Source organism: Galeopterus variegatus, unplaced genomic scaffold (assembly GCF_000696425.1).
Source record: "Galeopterus variegatus unplaced genomic scaffold, G_variegatus-3.0.2 Scaffold889, whole genome shotgun sequence".
NCBI classification, from domain to species: Eukaryota; Metazoa; Chordata; class Mammalia; order Dermoptera; family Cynocephalidae; genus Galeopterus; species Galeopterus variegatus.
This window is the reverse complement of record NW_007727000.1, coordinates 213,186-233,014: the sequence shown is the minus strand read 5'-3', so window position 1 is coordinate 233,014 and position 19,829 is coordinate 213,186. Positions and strand designations below refer to the sequence as shown.

At 50.6% G+C, this 19,829-nt stretch overlaps 1 protein-coding gene across 1 annotated transcript in view; it reads left to right on the top strand.

Moving 5' to 3' along the window:
- The window catches only part of SEC16A (SEC16 homolog A (S. cerevisiae)), a 33,734-nt gene that overhangs the window by 10,723 nt on the left and 3,182 nt on the right, over positions 1–19,829 (top strand). The window contains exons 5-30 of the mRNA XM_008573194.1: positions 645–771; positions 1,504–1,684; positions 1,814–1,988; positions 2,720–2,862; positions 3,507–3,568; positions 3,673–3,811; positions 4,181–4,426; positions 5,612–5,709; positions 6,232–6,313; positions 6,508–6,625; positions 6,755–6,866; positions 7,066–7,171; positions 8,370–8,510; positions 9,495–9,608; positions 9,887–10,055; positions 10,960–11,205; positions 11,505–11,587; positions 12,578–12,721; positions 14,300–14,377; positions 14,574–14,630; positions 14,778–14,889; positions 15,337–15,474; positions 15,715–15,809; positions 16,709–16,783; positions 17,319–17,378; positions 18,227–18,304. Coding sequence (XP_008571416.1) covers positions 645–771; positions 1,504–1,684; positions 1,814–1,988; positions 2,720–2,862; positions 3,507–3,568; positions 3,673–3,811; positions 4,181–4,426; positions 5,612–5,709; positions 6,232–6,313; positions 6,508–6,625; positions 6,755–6,866; positions 7,066–7,171; positions 8,370–8,510; positions 9,495–9,608; positions 9,887–10,055; positions 10,960–11,205; positions 11,505–11,587; positions 12,578–12,721; positions 14,300–14,377; positions 14,574–14,630; positions 14,778–14,889; positions 15,337–15,474; positions 15,715–15,809; positions 16,709–16,783; positions 17,319–17,378; positions 18,227–18,304 — 3,179 coding nt within the window. The remainder of the gene's footprint in view (positions 1–644; positions 772–1,503; positions 1,685–1,813; positions 1,989–2,719; positions 2,863–3,506; positions 3,569–3,672; positions 3,812–4,180; positions 4,427–5,611; positions 5,710–6,231; positions 6,314–6,507; positions 6,626–6,754; positions 6,867–7,065; positions 7,172–8,369; positions 8,511–9,494; positions 9,609–9,886; positions 10,056–10,959; positions 11,206–11,504; positions 11,588–12,577; positions 12,722–14,299; positions 14,378–14,573; positions 14,631–14,777; positions 14,890–15,336; positions 15,475–15,714; positions 15,810–16,708; positions 16,784–17,318; positions 17,379–18,226; positions 18,305–19,829) is intronic.

The following is a 19,829-nucleotide window of genomic DNA, read 5'->3' as shown; positions in this document are numbered from 1 at the left end:
GTGACCTTGGTGTTACCAGCACCACACTAATGTACCTTTTTAATGTAACCTTTTAATAATGAGGTTATTTCTTAAAACCTTCTGGATCACATTAGGGAGAAGAAATAGTAAAACTTATAGTCATGGGATTAATTATTAAAAAGTAGTAAGTGAAAAAGAATTTAATGAAGATTGTTTTTTTTTTTTTTTTAAAGGTGACCGGTAAGGGGATCTTAACCCTTGGCTTGGTGTTGTCGGCACCACGCTCTCCCAGTGAGCAAACCGGCCATCCCTATATGGGATCCGAACCCGTGGCCTTGGCGTTATCAGCACTGCACTCTCCCGAGTGAGCCACGGGCCAGCCCTAATGAAGATGTTTTTTAGCGGTTTTTTTTGTTTGTTTGTTTGTTTGTTTCTTTTCAATCAAAAACACTTGTATTGACAGAAAAATCAGTCAGTTGCTGTTAGGTAGTATATGTACAGGCGAGACACAGCAGGAGCCTGCAGGATCTACAGTTAGAATTTTCCAGTGTCATGCCCACTTCCAGGAGGACAGTTTGGTTTTTCAAGGAGTCCTTGAAGAATTCCTAAGTCCTGGGGTGGTGTCCAGAGAAGCTTTTTCTTTTGCATATTACTGTACTAATCCACTAATTCCTGGCTTATAGATGCAGGTTGCTGGGATCGTTACCACTACGGTTCTAGATTCAGGGATCCCCGAGCCTATGACCGGAGATATTGGTATGATGCAGAATATGATTCATATAGGAAAGAAAACCAAGCCTACGGTGACAGGTTGGTAAAACTCTCTTGGGTAAAGAAGGTTGGTGGTGGGGGCCGGCCTGTGGCTCACTCGGTAGAGTGTGGTGCTGATAACACCAGGGCCACGGGTTCGGATCTCATATAGGGATGGCCGGTTCGCTCACTGGCTGAGTGTGGTGCTGACAACACCAAGCTAAGGGTTAAGATCCCCTTACTGGTCATCTTTTTAAAAAAAAAAAAAGAAGGTTGGTGGTGGCAGCCAAGGGTGTCCCCTTGCTAATCTGACCTCATGTGTCTGGAATTGGTCCAAGAGCTGTAGCTGCTTTTGGATTTGTGTGAGCAGCTGCCTGATGGTCTTTTTGGTCACTGACAGAGTAAGGATGGACCAGACCTTCCCAGCATCTCCAGTTCTTGAACTGGCCCTTTGGTAGCTTTGGGAGCACCTGGGTGGCTGGGTTCATGCTTTTCTTGTTGTCCCTTGTTGTCCGTCATGACCTGCAGCCCAGAGAAGAGCCCACGCTCAAGATGCCCTTGTAGTAGATTTTCTGAAACCACGGGTGCAAGTCTGAGCCATGGCTGTGGTGTCCTGTGACTCACCCGTGGCATCGGCTTCACTGACGTTCTCTAGGGTGAAGAAGGTGCTGCGAGTGGCGGGGAGGGGTGTGAGCAGTGGGCATCTGTGGGGATGCGATTTGCTCCCCAGAGGCCGCTGCCATCCCGGAAGTCGCCCTCCACACTCCTCTTTCTTCTCCCTGCTTACCACAGGCCTGAGAAATGTGACGACCCCTGGATGTACGATCCTCGCTTTACGGGCAGTTTTGACGATGACCCTGAGCCCCACAGAGACCCTTACGGGGAGGAGGCAGACCGGCACAGTGTGCACAGCGAGCACTCTGCACGGAGCCTGCGCAGCAGCCGCAGCAGCCTCAGCGCCCGCTCGCGACAGGTGGGCCTGGTGGCTGCAGCAACCAAGGGGCATGCATGGTTCTGTATGGCACACGCCCGTGCTCTCTGTTCTAAAGTCATACTGGTGTTTGCGGGGAACTAATCCTACCTGTTTGCTTTGTTTTCTTAGAGCCAGATTTACAGAAGTCACAATTTGACTGCCGGTTCCTATGAGGCCCCGCCTCCACCAGGCTCCTTTCAGGGTGACTATGCCTGTGGCACCTATGGCAGCCATTTCAACAGTGCCCAGGGCTTCCCAGAGTACAGCTACACTGCAGACACCGCCTGGCCTACTGGGGAGCAAGGTGTGTGCTCAGCAGCATAGAGGGATGCCAGCAAGGGGCTCAGTTCTGTGGTTGGAGTTTGTGATGGCTTGGCCCCTCACTGCAGAAGGACAGCTCTGCCCCAGCCTATCCTTCTGAGTGTCAGCACATCAGGACGCTCAGGGCCATCCCATGGGTTGCAAGTCTGGGGACTGTTCCTCCTGTCCATAAGCATGTGTGCAGAGCACAACTCTAAGTAGCCTCCCTTCTCAGCTCCACATGGGTAGGCAGCATGGGCGGGAGCTTCTAATTCCCTTGAAAGACCCCTGTTCCCAGACTTGTCCCACGGGTATGTTCCAGCTTCCTCCAGAATGGAAGGGTAAGCAGAGTGTAAGCTGCCAGCAGGCTGACTCTCAGTGCGTCTGGAGTGTCTGTGTCACTGCTGTGGGTGCTCTGTGCTAGCCACAGTCGGAAGCTGAGCTGGGCGGGGCGGGCACCGAGCACTGCTACTTTACTACAGAAAGTTTTCTTTGTAGAAAAAAATAATGCTCATTGTTAACAATTTAAACATTTTTCTGACATACACTTAAATTCTACTTTTTTAATAAGAATATTGAACAATTTATGACTTTCAGTTGAAAGTCAATTTTCATGATAAACCTAACCTATGATTTCAGCTATGCGAGTACATTGAAAATCTAAGCTTTTGAGCTAGTTTGGAAGCATTACAAAGTGACAGCTGACTGTTTCTTTTTCAATTTGCTTATATGTAGTTCCATCAAGACCAAATTCTCCTGAAAAATTTTCGGTGCCTCATGTCTGTGCCCGGTTTGGTCCCGGCGGTCAGCTCATTAAAGTGGTTCCAAATCTGCCTTCGGAAGGCCAGCCTGCACTGGTTGAGATCCACAGCATGGAGGTAATGCTGCCGTGGGATGCTCTGTGTGCCTTGCAACTCGTCACCTCCAATCCATCAACCATTGTTTCTGGACATATGACCATTGGAAATGTTTATTCCTGTCCATCTTCAGTTTGTCGGGTTTTGGTTCTATTTCATCTTACCTGTTTCCTCCCAGAAGTCCTCATCTGAAGCATCTGCTTTGGGTGTTAGACTTGGTTCTGTCGTGTACGCATTTTCTGTTGCCGTTCATATCTGTTGACTTTGGGGACGTTGGTTTGGTTGGTGATTTTCAGTCGTGGCCAGAGGCACTTCACAGGCTGGCCGGTTAGCTCAGTTGGTTGGAACACAACCTTGTAACACCAAGGTCAGGGGTTTGAATCCCCATACTGGCCAGCCGCCAAAAAAAAGAAAGAAAAAAAGAAAAACCCACAAACAAAAAAACCCCAGAGGTGCTTCCCAGTCCAGTGTAGGGGGGGCCAGGCGCTGCTGCTGGGGGGCTGGCAGGGCCCTGTCCTGCAGGCCAGCCTCTGCTGTGGCACGTGTTGTGGGGGGAAATGGATCTCACTGTTTGAGGTTTGAAAATCACTGTTGGAGCACAGACAAGACCATGCTCACCATGCTCGGGCCCCATGTGAGCCGCTGTCTGTCCCCCCTCGTTGTAGACCTTGCTGCAGCACACGCCCGAGCAGGAGGAGATGCGGTTGTTCCCGGGACCTCTCGGCAAGTAGGTGCCTTGTTGGTGCTTCCTGGCGTCTGCGTGGGGCTGCTACTGCACTTGGCCTTGTAGACCAGCCGTTGCCGTTCACTGAATGTGTGTTCTTTTTCCAGAGATGACACCCATAAAGTGGATGTTATTAATTTTGCACAGAACAAAGCTACAAAATGTTTGCAGAACGAAAATTTAATTGACAAAGAGTCTGCAAGTCTTCTTTGGAATTTTATTGTTCTGTTATGCAGACAGAATGGGGTATGTTTCTTTTACTTTTAGAGCATTTCTTCTGTTGGACTTTAGTCTTGGGAATGCTCAGTCCCCCTGAGGAGCTAGGCTGGATTGGTGCACTAAGTGAGTGGTCCTACTGGGAAGGGGCTCCCTGAGGAAGGGCATCTCAGCAGCAGTTTGGGGGAGTAGGAGAGAAGAGAAATGTGTGGTTTGGGGTGAGGTGAGGTTTCAGCCCAGCTGTTGTCAGCCTTTCTTGGAGCCTGTGGGTCTATCATGTCCCTGGAAGTGTTCAGGATCCTCACCTGACCCTTGTGGAGACTGTCTTGTCCTCCCTACTGGAAACTCTGTTCATATTCAAGCCTCTTGTTATCCTTTCTGTCCCTCCTGGCCTTACAGACCGTGGTGGGGACAGACATTGCCGAGCTTTTGTTACGAGACCACAAAACAGTCTGGCTTCCCGGGAAGTCTCCCAATGAGGCAAACCTAATCGACTTCACCAATGAGGCCGTGGAGCACGTGGAAGAGGAGCAATCTGGGGAGGCCCAGCTCTCGTTTCTCACTGACAGTCCAACAGCCACGACTAACAAGCTCGAGAAAGAAACCGAGAGGTTCCGAGAGCTGCTGCTTTATGGCCGTAAAAAGGTGAGCAGTTCCTATATTCACAGAACCCAGACGTGTCCCTGGTGTCTGCCATGTGGGGTTTGGATGCCGGACATGGCCGTAGGGAGGGATGGTCCTCTCTGGAGCACCTGTGCTATTACGCAGTGTTGTGGGTCTCACTGTCGATGACAGGTATCTGGCCCCACGTGTCGTCATCTTTCTGAAGGTGTCAATAGTGGTTTTCTTCCAAACACCACCAGTGTCCAGAACATGAGTGTTCAGTTTTCAGTCATTCCACAAGTGCACTGTTGAGCACGGGTGCTGTGCACGCTGCATCTCGGGTACAGATGTGCCTAAGATGGAGCTGACCTGTTCTCATAAAGCTGGGTGCAGTTCTTAGCCCCTGAGCTGGTGGGTCTGGAGCTGGGAGGACATGCCATGCACAAGTGGTTGCACCGTGGACCTTCACTCTGGTTGTGCAGGGTGGTGGCAGGGGCTGAGACTGAGCTTGCTCTGGGCTAGTGGCCAGAGGATGAGCGTGGGGGAGGGGAGGGCTGGAATGGTCCTGGGGAGACAGTGTGCACAGGAGGGATAAGTTGGGGGAAGATGTCCCGTCCCAGTCGTGCTGGGGTGAGAGGCCAGCTACACTGGTGACATGGCTCTGCATGGCAGGGACATCTCCAGGCCCAGAGTTCTCTGTACTGCTGTGTCATGACAAACTCAGAAAGCTTGTGGATGGTCAATATGATTTTAATATAGACACTTCACAACTGGCGGAAATCATAACCTGTGGGCCTTCACGAACATCTGCCTCTCGCAGTACTGCTGCCTCCTGGCAGAAGTTCTGAGTTGTTCCCCAGGTGACTTGGGGTATGGGAGGCTTGTGCCATCTGGGTTGGGGAGTTGACGCCTGGGTGACATTTCTCACAGGGACAGCACCATGTGGGGATGATGGTACCTCTCAGTTGTCCCTGTGTGTGATGAATGTGCTCGTTCTTCCTGCTGAACGTGGACAAAGAGGCCACATACGTCTACAGAGACCTATTACCATAGGGACTTTGAAACACTGCGTTTTCTTGAATCTCAACAATGGCATGTGGGCGTTTGAGGCCTTTGGCTCACTTATGTCTCAGCCTGCCGCCGCTCCTGTCTCCTTGCCTGTCTGTGCCTGACACCGTGTGGCCCATTGCCTCTGACAATTCATGTAACTCCTGAAATGCTTTTCAGGATGCTTTAGAGTCTGCAATGAAAAATGGTTTATGGGGTCACGCTCTGCTGCTTGCAAGTAAGATGGACAGCCGGACGCATGCTCGAGTCATGACCAGGTAAAGAGCCTCGCTGCCTTGCCTTGTCCACTTGCAGGGCCATGTCAGCCTTCTGCCCCTGCAAGCATCATCATTGACAGCTGTCACTGTCCAGCAGACTCGTAGGCTTACCAGACCCTCTTGCTTGAGTTTTGTTGCTGAGGGATTTCTTTTTAAATTTTAATTAATTACATGATTTTTAACACTTTCTATTAGCCTTCTGCCCCTGCAAGCATCATCATTGACAGCTGTCACTGTCCAGCAGACTCGTAGGCTTACCAGACCCTCTTGCTTGAGTTTGTTGCTGAGGGATTTCTTTTTAAATTTTAATTAATTACATGATTTTTAACACTTTCTATAAAATCTCAGTGAATTCCATAGTCTTCCTTTTTTACAGCTTTTTTTTTTATAAAAGGGATATTGAGATATGTGTACTTTGTCTACGTTAAACATTAGTCTAATTGAATAGAGGGGCTGAGATGAGATTTTTTTTTTTTTTTAATTGAACCAGAGTTAGATCTTTCTATCTTTACATCTTCCCAGGTTTGCCAACAGTCTTCCAATCAATGACCCTCTGCAGACAGTTTACCAGCTCATGTCCGGGCGAATGCCTGCTGCATCCACGGTAAGCAGGGGTTCTCAGGATGACAGTGGTGGACTCCGTGTTCAGCGTGGTGTGTGCTCTTGTGCAAATGTCATCAGGGGACAGGAGGCTCGGTTCTTCCTCTTGCTGTCTCAGTGTGCTTGCTGAGCTCAGCACGGGACCCTGACAGGGCACACTGCCAGGGCTAAGCCCTGCTTTGTCTTCTCTCACTTCAGTGCTGTGGAGATGAGAAGTGGGGCGACTGGAGGCCGCACCTTGCCATGGTTCTGTCCAACCTGAGCCACAGTGTGGATGTAGAGGCCAGGGCGATGGTTACGATGGGCGACACGCTCGGTAAAGTGGGCTGAGGCTGTGAGCCGTGGCCTCCGTGTGGGTCCGGCGGGTTTGGGGTGTGTCCTATCAGCACCTTTGAGTTCTGTGAGAGTCCCCTCACCCACCGGGGCCTGTGTTGTGTCTCTGCAGCTTCAAAGGGTCTCTTGGAGGCTGCACACTTTTGCTACCTGATGGCCCAGGTTGGATTTGGGGTTTATACAAAGAAAACTGCAAAACTTGTCTTAATTGGATCAAATCACAGGTAAGGATCCAAGTAAAGGAGGTAGTGTGTGTTTTCCTTTAAAAAGAACAACATTCCTCACCTTCAGTTAATTCGGCAGTGGCTGGTCTCATGTCTTTATTGGTCACATGGTGGGACACACTTTTGGGTGACTTTCTCCAAGTTGATTATGCGAACAGTGGCTGCCTTTTCAAATTAGAATAATTCATTTCCTCAACAGTTTGCCATTTTTAAAGTTTGCAACCAACGAAGCCATTCAGAGAACGGAAGCCTATGAGTATGCTCAGTCCCTGGGGGCCCACACCTGCTCTTTGCCTGGTTTCCTGGTGAGTGGGGGCGACACTGCTCGCCGCTTCTGGAGTGATTGGTGGTCTTTGCTAGCAAGCTTTTGTTGTTTAGGTTTTTTGATTTTTTTTTTTTCTTGGCAGCTGGCTGGTATGGGGATCCAAACCCTTGACCTTGGTGTTTTAACACCGTGCTCTAACCAACTGAGCTAATTGGCCAGCCCAGTTTTTTGAATTCTTATGGAAAAAAATGATGGCTTTTGGAGGGGAATCTTCTTGGGAGATATTTGATTATAATGCTCAAAACCTAAACCATATCGAATTGAGAATTTTTGTTTGCATTTTAGTTTTTAATATTTTCAGTATTAAAGACCTTGGGTACTTGATTTCATACGTACTTTTTTTTTTTTGTCTTTTTTTTTTCCGTGTCCGGCAACGGATCGCAACCCTCAGTGTTGCCCCCGTACCGGACCGGGGACCGGCAACGGGATTGCAACCCTCGGTGTTGTTCCCGCGCCTCGCTCAGCCAGTGAGCGGGAACCGGTCTGTATGTGGGATCCGAACCCTCGGGCGGGAGCGCCGCCGCGCTTCCCAAGTGGCGCACTATCCAGTGCGCCACCGGGCCGGCCCTCATACGTACTTTTACCTGAGCTATTTTTAATATTTGGGGGTGTGTTATGTGAACCATTATTGTGTCTTGTGTGTTTGTATAAAATATATACAGGTTGAGCATTCCTTATCTGAAATGTTTGGGACCAGAGGTGTTTTGGGTTTTGGACTTTTTTGGATTTAATAATATTTGGAGGAAGCATGAGGTGAGCGTCCCTATTTGAAATCGCAAAGTGCTCCAGTGAGCATTTTGTTTGAGCGTCATGTCAGTGCTCAAAAAGTTTCAGATATTGGAGCATTTCAGATTTCAGATTTCAGATTTTTGGGACGCTCAAGCTGTGTGGGATAAAGTGTTCGTGGAGAATGTGGTATGGTTTATGGGTGTCTCTGAGTGTCTCGCTGAGCCATGGCTCTTGCTATGAGCCTAGAGGCTGTTAAAGGTGTTGAAGGGGATGCAGAGTGAGTTTCTAAGACACTCAGTTATTTACTTTGATCTTAAAATATCTCAGTGAATGGGGACTAGTATGGTTATTGGCAGGTAGAGAGGGTACGATGATAAAACATCCAGACTAAGTCACAGTTCCCAGGGTGATGTTAGTTCCCAGGACGCCAAGCTTTGTTTCTGTTTTAGGTTTTTAAATTCATCTACTCTTGCCGCCTGGCTGAAATGGGGCTGGCCACGCAGGCCTTCCACTACTGCGAAGTGATTGCTAAGAGCATCCTGACGCAGCCCACCCAGTGCTCCCCAGTGCTGATCGGTCAGCTGATTCAGGTGTGTCTCTGAGTGCCTCTCCTGTCACTTTACTGACTGTGGGGCGACGTGGACCATCAGGTTTGCAGGACTTGGCCGTACCATGAAGATTTGGACACACAGCACAGTAGACACTTGGAAACTGCTTCTGGGGTGAATTAAGGTGCCCAGATGTTCTTGAGCAGGGATTTTGTGTTTTACATCTTAGCACAGGAATTTTACAGCTTCAGATTGAGAAAGAACCCCTTCTCCAGGTGATTCTCCTTTTGAAGTGATTTAGTCTGATGGGTAAGATCATAAGCTTCTGGAGTCCAGCAGCCTGGGCGGAGTCCTGGCTGGGCTCCTGCCAGCCTGGGTTTCTTTGAAGTGGACTTTGAAGTGGACACAGTGAGCCTGGCTGTCAGGAGCTGTGTGGGTGCCCTGAATGGGCACAGAAAGCCCTCTGTCACACACAGCCTCACCAGGATGTCCCCTCGTCCCAGTAGCTTCATCTTTTACACTGTTCTCATGTGATACCTAAAAAAGCGTATTGTTACGGGAATTTTTAGATGTATGTAAGAATGTAGGGAACAGTAGTGAGTTCGTGTGTCGTCCAGCCCTGCAGTTGCCACACAGGCCACACATGTCTCACTTGCACCCTGCTGCCCCCACCCGGTCAGAGAGTGAACACACTCCTGGGTCAGCTCAGCAGTTTAATGCATGAAGTTAATTAAGTCTGTGTGATCAGATGATGGTTGCAGGCAAGGCCTGTCCCGACTCCCCTGCATGTAGGCTGATAGGTCGCTGCAGTGAATGCCAGGCTGCAGGCTCTTTCTGATCACCTGCCTCGTCTGTTTTGGGTATGTCACATGAGCATACTTTAGAAACACGTAGCTAATTAAAACTTTATCTCCAATTTAACATTGAAGCTACATTTGTTCCAGAGCATGATAGTTTTGAAAACCGTTTCATTGCATTGCCATCGCCTGGTAGTTACTGGGGGCCTTTATTTCTCATTGTTTCTAGGTAGCTTCTCAGTTGCGGCTCTTTGATTCTCAGCTGAAAGAGAAGCCAGAAGAGGAGTCCTTGGTGGAGCCTTCCTGGTTGACTCACCTGCGCCAGGTGGAGAAGCAGATCAAGGTATAGCGCCTGCTTCTGCGGCAGAACAGCCTAGTCTTAGGACTTGGCACAGAGACATTTGAAAAGGTGGTTTGTGTCCCTCTTCTCACACGGAAGACTTTTGATCTAAGCAATGTAGTTTTGGAAGTGTGCATGTTGTTAGAATTTTCTAATTCCCCAGAAGGGGCATCAGATGGCCTATGCCCTGCTGCTGGAGATGGGGTGGGGGAAGACAGCCAGCAGGGCGGCTTCTGGCCACTTCGACACGCTCCCCAGCGTGGGGCTTTGCTCTTGTTCAGGATGGAGCCTTCCCCCAGCAGTGTCCCAGCACGCCGTGCTCTGAGGTGGAGCAGTCAGACGGTCCAGGACCTGGTCAGCCCGTTGCTCTGGGGACAGACAACCCACTGCTGGCGCTGCCCGTGCCAAGCCCTGAGATTTTGAGCCAGGGTGTGCGGCTACTGCCATCAGGTGAGCCTGTGCCCCTTTTTCAGCAACTGCTTCTGATCACGGGACGTTTCTGTTTTGCTGCCAGAGGACTTGAGGAGACACTTTGCTCCTACCCGGTGGTGTCGAGGATTCTTCGTTCTTCTCCTGTTTCCTTTTGTGCTTCCTCCTGTGTGAGCCCATCAGCCCTCATGGCTGTAGACATCCGTGGCTGATGGTGCTGGCACTCCCATCTCCAGCCCGCCCCCTGCCTCCATGGCCTCCCACTTGCTTCTCAAGGAGCCCTTTGAGTGTGTCGTGTCCCAGCCAGGGCTCCCGACATGCCCACCCTCATGCTGTTTCTCCCAGTGTGTCCTGTCTCAGGGAAGGCGCCTCATTCTTCCAGGAGCTGGGGTCCAAACCTCTTCCTTTTGCACACACACCTAGTCTGCCCATTAGTCTTGTCCACACAGCCTGCACCGTCAGCGGGCTCCACCCTTGGTGCCCTGCCCCTTGCACAGGCGAGCGCCGCCTTCCCCACCCACTCCTGCTTCAGCCTGGGCCCTCCAGGGGTCCCTGTCATACCCAAGGATAGGACAGGGCCTCACAGCGGCCCACAGGCCCCGCCGCCCTGGCCTCGTGCACTGCCCTCCACTTTTGCATTCAGACGACTCCCGACTCCACCCACTGCCATACTGCCCATCCTCCCTGTCTGACGTCCGCTCCTTGTCCACAGACTCCTGTCGCCACCCCTGCTTGACTGCCCTCCTTTGCTTTCATTCAGTCTCCTTACTTGGTCCCTCCACCCCCACCCCCAATCAGGACTCCAAAAGAAATATGGCAAAACCACTTGTGATCAGTGAGTGTGCTCAGTTTACACCAGGCAGCTCCTTCAAGTGACCAGAGGTAACCCCAGTAACCGTAGACTTCCTCTCACTGTCGTGTGCAGCTCCGCAGACGCTCCCCGACAGCCAGCTGGCCAGCTTTGTCAGTGTGCCGACGTTCCCAGTGCTGCCACCCCCAGGTCCCCTGGAGCCGGGTCCTGTCTATGGATCCCCAGGTTCTGTACTTGGCTACCCAGAGCCCCCCGGGCCTGATCCTGCAGCTCTGTACCCAGGGCCTGGCCTACCACCTGCTGCACCAGGTCTCCAGGAACACGGACACCTGCGGCAGGAGTACAGGGGCCAGGACACAGGTGAGTCTCCAGGCAGTCCTTCTGAATTCCTTCTGAGTTCCTAGTGAAGGTTATGAACTTCTGTCCAGAACTTGGATTCGGTGGATCTGATCTGTGCCTATCTGTTTGGACAAAGCAAAACATAGGCCTGGCTTTAAAAAGTAAAATAATTTCCACACGTTTGGTGTAATTTTCAATCTCGGTTTCTGTAAACGAGGCCGGATGGTGGGCCCAGCAGAAGCTGGCATGCCTCTGGGCTTGTGCGTCCTGTTCGTGTCCAGCAGCGCTGAGATGACGGTCACTCTCTCTTCCATTGACAGGAGTAATGCCACAGGGGTCACCTGTTAGGAACTTGCTTCCTGAGCTAAGCGAAGAGGATTTTGGTGGAAAATTTGCAAATCTGGTACTTTCCCATGTTTTCTAGAACTTTTTGTTTTCTGTAAAGTTGGCTGAGTAGGTATCTGAGCTCCTTACTTTTCCATTGTCAGTAGAAAGATAATGAAGATTACAAACGTAAAGTGCTTCTGAAATAGCTTTAATCCTTGAAACATGAGTTTGTGAGAACACTGGTGAGGAAAGACGGGGGAAAAGAGAACTCAGTGGTGTGAAAACAGTTACTTTAAGTAGAAGAAATTCCCCCAAATAATGAAATTACTTTAATTTTTCTAAAATGGAGAACTTCCCTGATTTCTGCACCTCTTTTTCCACAATAGAATCCATAACATTTTCACTGGTTTTCTGAAATTGAGATTCATTTTGTCAGACATGTTTGTCTTGAATACCTCCTCTGATTACTCTGATCCCAACTGGGAGGGGCAGATGCTTCTACACAAACTGCATTCTGGAGCCTTCTTAGTAGACGCCCGGCTTTTTGTGGCGTCCCGTCGGTGGGCGGTTGCAACACTTTGAGCTCTCATTGTGTGCTCTACCATTTGAAGTAGTCTGTCCCTGAAAAAGCAGAAATGAGGGTTTAACTGCTTTGAAAGCAGTGCCTTAATGCAGGAATAAATGTTTTTAAAAGCCGTTTTATCTTCTAAGGTGCACACTGCCCGGCTCTAGTCAAGTTCATTCTCAGTGTGTACACAGAGTCCATTTCTTCCAGCCAGTGAACCCGCTGCGTGCCAGTCACATTCTGAGCACTGGGACGCTCTGGCAGTGTTGCTTGCAAAGCACGGGCTGGTCTTTCCCTCCTCGGACCCTGCACGAAGCTCCAGAGCCCCCACAGCAGGGGTTGCTTCTACTGGCCCCTCCCGGCTCTTCTCTGGTCACAGGGGGCATCTGACCAATCAGTGAGGTTTAAGGGATCACTCCTGGGGAGGTGCCTGCCCTGCTCTCCTTTGGTTGTCGCACGAGGAGCCCTGGGAGAGCCTGCGCCTGCATTGCCTTGGGACAGGACTCCTCGAGGATGGTGCAGGACTCTGAGAGCCCCCCAGGGTGGGATTGTGCTGACCCGGGTTTGATGCAGCCTCCTCCGTCTCTGCCACCCGCTCCTGAAACGAAGAGCCCCACAGTAGCAGTCAAGCAAGAGGCAAAGAAGGTAAGGCGCGGCCTGGGCCGGCTCCACGTGGTGGGTGGGCACTGCGGGTGCTCCGGGCAGAAGGCTCAGCCCCAGGCTGTGTTCTCGTGGGGGAGGTGAAGAGAAGGCGTTAGCAAGGTCTGATCGTTTTTTTGAGGTGCGATATACATAGTCTAGTATGTAAAGCGTACCACAGGTTGATGAGCGTTCACATGTTTGTACATGTGTGTGCAGCTCCCAGGTCAGTGTGGACGCCTCAGACTCCCATAGGGTGGCTGCAGATGGTCGTCCATTCCTCCTTATTGTCGTACAGTAATACACGTGTGTGTCATGGCTCTGTTTACCCTTTCTCACAATGTCGCATGAGCATTCTCATCTGTCTTTTGGTGGGTGCATATACTCGTTTCTCTTGGGCATGTGCTTGGGAGTGCTTTATGTCGTGCTGCTAAACAGTGCTCCTAAATGGGTACACCGAGTTACACGTGCAGCGGAGCCTCACGCTCTGGTTATTTCTCATCTTCACTGGCACTGGGCACTGCTGGTCCTTGGCACTGTAGCCGTTCTGCGGGGGTCGGTGCCACTTCATGAGGCTTGCTGTGCATTTCCCTGATGAGCCACGATGCTGAGCCCCTTCTAGTATGTGCGCTACCATCTCTGCTCTTGCGTGCGGGGCTTGTTCAAGGCTCGTTCATTTTTTAGTTGGGTTGTCTGATGAGGTACAGCCGTCCTTTCTGTACTGTGGACGCACGTCTCGTTAGCTATGTGGACCTTGAATGTCTTCCCTGGCTGCAGACTGCCTTTGTGATGGCATCTGGTGAGGAACATAGTCCTTCATTTTAATAGAGTCCAGCTTATCAGTTTTTCCTTTTATGGCTTGTGTCTTGCAAATAAACACAAATTTCATTGAGATGTGTGTAGTTGTGAGGTGACACCTGACACTCAGACAGGTCCAAGGCAGCGCGGCAGACCTCCCCAAGCACTGGACGGCTCCTCAGTGGAAGCCAGAGAGGCAGGACCCAAGAGTATGGGGAGGACGGCTGCGGCTCTCCCCTTTTTTTTGGTAGAAATGAAGGACAGCGTGTGATGAATAAAGCAAATTTTCTGCTACCTGAATCCTCCCAGAAGGGAGACACACAGAGAGACTGTCGTGAGGGGCCCAGGCAGACCTCCCCGCCCTGCTTCACTCCTCCCATTGGGGAGGGTGTCAGAGGCCTCATTTGTTGGTATTATGACATAAAAAGCTCCTAATGGCATATTATTGTTCTCATTTTTTAAAAAATTACAGTAAAAACATAAATATAAAATTTACCATCTTTACCATCTCTTAAGTGCACAGTTCAGCAGCATTAAGCACATTTACAGTGTTGCACAGCCATCACTGCCTCCACCCACAGAGCTCTTTCATCTGCTTAAACTGAAACTCTGTCCCCACGAAACACCAGCTCCTCAGTCCCTGTGCCCCCCACTCCACTTCCTGTCTCGATCTGGCTGCTCTCGGGACTTCATAGAAGGGGACCAAACAGTGTCTGTCTGTCTGTGTCTGGATTATTTCTTTGAGCATAATGTCCTCAAGGTTGTTCTCATGGTTTTTATATGTAGAGTGAATCGTGGTTCTCTCGTTGGCTGTCTGGGAAAAGGAGGACGGAAGCCTACCTGCCAGATGACAAGGACAAGTCGGTGAGTGTTGGGAAGAGTGGCGCGGTGGCGTTTTCATGTGTGTGTGTCTCTGGTTGTTTGTACGGTGTATTTCAGATTCAGAACAGACCTGAATAGGTGTGTTTTGAAGTTTTAAAGTGTTATCATTAATCAGATTCTAATGCTGTTTAGCTTCAGTCTGCTGACGTTTTTTCTTTGCCTTTTAAAACCTTGGCAGATTGTTTGGGATGAGAAGAAGAACCAGTGGGTGAATCTAAATGAGCCGGAAGAGGAGGTGAGTTGTCACATCAGGCACCTGCTGAGAGTGGGGGGAGCCTTGCTTGGGCATCTGGGCACTCCTGCTGTGGAGTCTGAGCTGCGGGAAGCCCCTGGGGGCTCCAGGGCTGCCGAGTGGTCTCTGAATCTGCTTCTCCCTCTGCAGAAGAAGGCACCACCCCCACCTCCAATGTCGCTTCCCAAGGCCCCGCAAGCTGCTCCCCCCGGCCCTACGGGGCCTCCCAGATCCTCCGTGAACATGTTTTCTAGAAAAGCAGGTAAGAAAGTCACACGAGAAATCAGTTTGTGTGAGTAATATATATGTCCCACAGATCCCCCAGAGTTTAGCTGTTGTATCATGTGTTGGGTGGTAGTTTGTCACATTACAGAAGATAATGTTAGTTTTGTGAAGATGAATCCTTGCGGGGAAGGTTCCAGTTCTCTAGAGTATTAAGACATTCCTCAGTCCTAGACCGTCTATACGGATGACCCGCAGGCACAGAAGTGTCCGATCAATCAGAAAAGCAGCACCGGCAACATTATGGCAAAAGATGGGAGCCTTCCCCCAGGGGCAGAAGTCCAAATGAGTGTGCTCCAGAGAGAGGTGCCCTCCTCACGGTGGGCCCTGTGGGGCATGCAGGTTTGCGTTTCTTCTGCCACAGTGAATACAGCTGTGTGGAAGCTGGAGGTCATTGGCCTGAACTTGCTTCCCTCCCCCTTTGTAGCTGGAACCAGAGCTCGCTACGTTGACATCTTAAATCCAAGTGGGACCCAGCGGAGTGAACCGGCTCTTGCTCCTGCAGATTTTTTTGCTCCACTGGCCCAGCTCCCAATTCCTTCTAACTTGTTCATACCGAACCCAGGTAGGCAGACCGGGAGGGGGCACCTCTGGTTAGCCCTCTAGCTTCCTGACCTTTGGCCTTTTTCCGTGAGCCTCTGGCCTGGCCAGTGTGCAAAGACCCAAGGTTTGTCTGCACTCCTACGACTCATCATCCTTTCCTCCCGCAAGTGTACAACACAGACTCTTCCTCTCAGTTGTTTTAAATGAAACCCCAGAGGTGTTTTGAGTGGAATGATGGCCTCATAAGCTCTCTCATTCACAGAGGCAGAAGAGCTACAGTTTGCAGACGGGGCTGGCAGGGAAGGGCAGGCACCAGCTGGGGGTCATGCCAACCCAGAGCCCGCCCTGGAACCCAAGGTGAGCAGAGCACAACGGGAAAGGGGGGCGGCTGGGGATGCACCCGGTGAGAGTGTGCCTGCCCGACGCTCAACCTGCCAGTCAGTATCCAGTGTGTGCACAGAATATTCCGTCTCAAGTGTTTAAAACTTGCGTGTGATAGAGACAGGGAGTAGAGGCTGCCAGGGGCGGAGGATGGGAATGTGGAGCTGGTGTTTCATGGGGACACAGTTTCAGTTTGGGAAGATGAAAAAGTTCTGGAGATGGACGGTGGTGGCAGCTGCACAACAGTGAGTTCACTTAATGCCACTGAGCTGTGCAGTTAAACATGGTAGAGATGGTAAGTTTTGTTATGTGTATTTTACCACAGTTAAAAAAAATTGGAAAAAGAACAAAAAAAGGAAAAAAAAATGGAAAAAATAAAATTACTCTAAATTAAAAAAAAAAAAACGACCTTCCAGTAATAAATTTGAAGTATGTTTTTACCTAAAAAAAAAAACAGACGAACTCGCATGTGAAATAGAACAGCTCGGAGCATGTATTTAATCCTGGGTTTAATCCTGGTTCCCCATTCATTAGCTACTTAAAGTGCGGGGCAGTCACTTCTCTAAGCCTCAGTTTTCTCCTCTGTAAAATGGGGATAACACTAGTACCAAGTCATAAGGCTGCTGTGGGGCTTCAGTATAGCCTTGAGAACCGTGCTGGGCATGTGGAAGTTGTTGAGTAAGGACCTGCTGGGGTTTGGATTTCACCTGGGAAACACTTTCTTTTCATGATTTCTCACCAAGGAGCATTTACGTGGAAGAGGTCAGTTTGTAACTGGGGCCAGAGGAGAAGTTCAATATTTTTCTGCATTTTGAGAAAGATTTTTAAATTTCCTAGGATTTGGTAGTTGCCCCACTTCTTATTTTTCTCAGCAGGTTTTAAATTCTCCAGTGTTGCCTCCTGGTTCTGAACTCCCACCCTCCAAACCAGAAGGCTCCCAGGGAGGAGAGGTAAGGAGCGGCTGCATGTGATGTCCTCCCCAAGTCTGGGCCTAGTAAGCCCGTTCCTATCATGCACGTGGCTTCTTCCTTTAAAAGTGTGTGCGATTGAACAGGAAAAGGCAGTTTCGAAATCAAAACAGAAGTGTTGTATTCCTATGGAAAATCACACTTGTTTTAGCAACAGCGCTTGGGAGCCCAGACAGCGTGTGAGGGGCTAACCCTAACCCTAACCCTCACCCTAACCCTCATCGGTCCAGAGCCTCTCCCCCCAGCACAGCACGGAACGGTCTTGAATTTCAAGGTGTCCTGGGTGAATCTGGCTTAGGCTGAGGGCTGGACAGATCCCCCAGCTAATGGCTGTTTCTTAATAAAAACCTTTCGTTAGAGTAGGACTTTAAAGCTGACTCTGGCTTTTTTTCCCATTTGAATTACATGAATTTTAACGGCATCGTAGAGCTGTTTGAAGTTAAAGCTGACAGCTGAGAGCAGTGACATGCGTGTTGATTTTTATCTGTGTCTCGTGTGTGTTCTTGCTGTTTTGTAGCTTTCGCGCTGTAGTTCAATGAGTTCGTTGTCACGTGAAGTAAGCCATCACTTTAATCAGGTACCTGCGGCTGAAGCGCGCCGCCTTTGTCTTTCCTTGGAGAGTGCTGTCGCGGGTGTACCACGGGCACTGTGCGACTGACGTCACCCCTGTCACTCAGCCATCACACCCCCACGGATGCAGTGTTCCTTTCTTTAAAAGGCCTTAAAGGGTTTCTGTTGTTGAATACCCAGAAACATATTGAATTGACCCCAAGAGGTTCATGGTAAATGAATAACTTTGTAATTTTGCTCTTTGTGAATTGGCTTTTCAAATGATGGGCCTGGGCATAGCCTCACCATTTGAGTGTTCCTGGGTCGGGACACTCCCTCTGAAGGAAGATTTTCTCTTTCTGGTGAAGCCTGAGGAGGCTTTTTTGAGGCCAGTGAGGGCGGCAGTGGCAGCCATCCTGCTGCAGCCAGTCGGGTGGGCCGTAAAGGAACGCTCCATCTTCTGTGTGTGTCACGGGACCAAGCGTGGTCCACTGGGCTCAGCAGAAAGGCTTCATAGCACATTCTCCCTGCACACTAGAACACTGGGTTTTGTAGCCGATACTTTAGGTCTGAAGAAATCAAAAAGGCCCCGCTAACTGCTTGGGCTGCACTCATGTGGTGTCCTAGTGCCGTGCGCTCCTTACCTGTGCATGCTCTGGCATCTGAAGCCATTCACTCTGCATGCTGCTTTGATTTTTACTGTTTTTCTATGAACCATTAATAATTAATCCAGTGTTGCAAGAAGTTTCTTTGACCTGCTTCTGTGGCTTATTGAGTATTATAAACCCCTACTTAGAAATAGTGTCTGTATCTGCCATTGAAACGCTAAGTGCCATGCAGTGTGCCTCGCTGAGAGGACTTCTCTGTGCTTCCCAGGCTCCTGGCAGCCACCCCCCTGCAGGGGGGGCCCCCGGGGCAGCTGTGCCCTTCTACAGCCCTGCGCAGTTGGCACAGGTGAGTGACCCCCCCCCCACAGGTGACCCTGACTTGCTCACTGTCTTCCTGACCCCAGCTGCTCGGCAAATATTATCCATTTTCTTCCCCAATTCTCCTTTTTTTAATCAGCTGCAAGGCTGACGGTCCACAGGTGCATTGTGAGGAGCAGTGGCTGCCCCGCTCCCTGTCCCACATCCCCTCACCAGAGGCCCCACTTTGAATTCTCTCAGCCAATGCTGGCACCAGCCACTGTTTATCCCAGCAGCCTCCCTGTTACTGCTTCCTGCCTTTTCGGGTCGGGCATTTTATTCTGGCTTCCCACGAGGAGAGGCGAGCATTTGGCTCTCTGCCCAACCCCCTACCCCACTCATGCTCCCGGGACTGTGAACACAAGAGTTCGCGGAGATTCCAGAATGATTTTGTTTTTTCCTAGGGTGTAATTTTTAAAACGTGTCAGGTGCATCTCTCATTCAGCCCCCGGCTCTGCCCACGCCTGCTGTTCTCAGGGCCATTGAGAGCCGCGCCCCAGCCCTTGGCTTCTGGGCTGTGCATAGCTCTCCTCTCAGGCCATTTCTTCCCCCTCATTTGGGGGACCTGGGTCTCTCCTGAGTGGATCCCCTGGCTCTGGAATCCCTTGTTACCTTTCTTGGTGAATCCATTTGTCCTGGTGATGCATGTCCTCCGTAGCTTCTTAACAACAAGGTGCACAGAGGTGAATGTGTGGCGACCCTTGGACCTGAAAATGCCTTTATTCTGCTGGTGTATCTGCTGACTGTGTAGGCAGAAGTTGTGTTCTTCAGAATCACAAGCAGTTTTACCATTTTCTGGTGCCCCCTGTTGTGAACTCCAAGACCCATTCTGCCCACAACTCTTCTCAGTGCCCTCCTTGATGTTGTCTGTTGCCTGCCAGGGCTGCCATCTGTCCGCAGGACCTGGCGTTTTGTGCCACCATGTGCAGGCTGGGGCCCCTCCCTCCCGCGTGCTGGCCGTGGGCTGAGCTCGGGCACTTCACTGGGACACTTTCTTTTGGCTTCCCACCATGGGAATGTGTTCCTCGGCTTCTCCCTCTCTGCCTCCTCTCTTCTCTCTTCCAGTCTCTTGCCTGTAGAGACTGGCTGCCAGTTTGGGGGCAGCTGAAGGGCGAAGAGGTCGGGGTGGCACATCCTGGCTTTTAGGAAGCAGCAGTCCACCTAGCCCTACTGTCACACAGACCCTGCCCGCGGCGGCCTAGTGGGCCTGGTGCTATCACCGCTGGCCACAGCCACCCTGGACAGGGCCTGGTGCTCCCTGCTGGTTGCTCTGCAGATGAGGCCGCGGCTCCTGGGACTGCTGCGTCCCAGGTTACCACCACGCTGTCCATCTGCTTTCCAGCTTCAGGATTTGTATTCTTCTCTCCTGTTCCCTTTATTCTGCAGCTTATGCCTTTACAAAGTCCCTAGGCTTTGATTTGAGTGAGGTTTTGAGAGGCAGCAGGAGTAAGTGCCTGTGTTGCTCAGCTGTCTGTACCTGCTGTTGCCATCGTCCTGTCCCCCCCCCCCCCCCC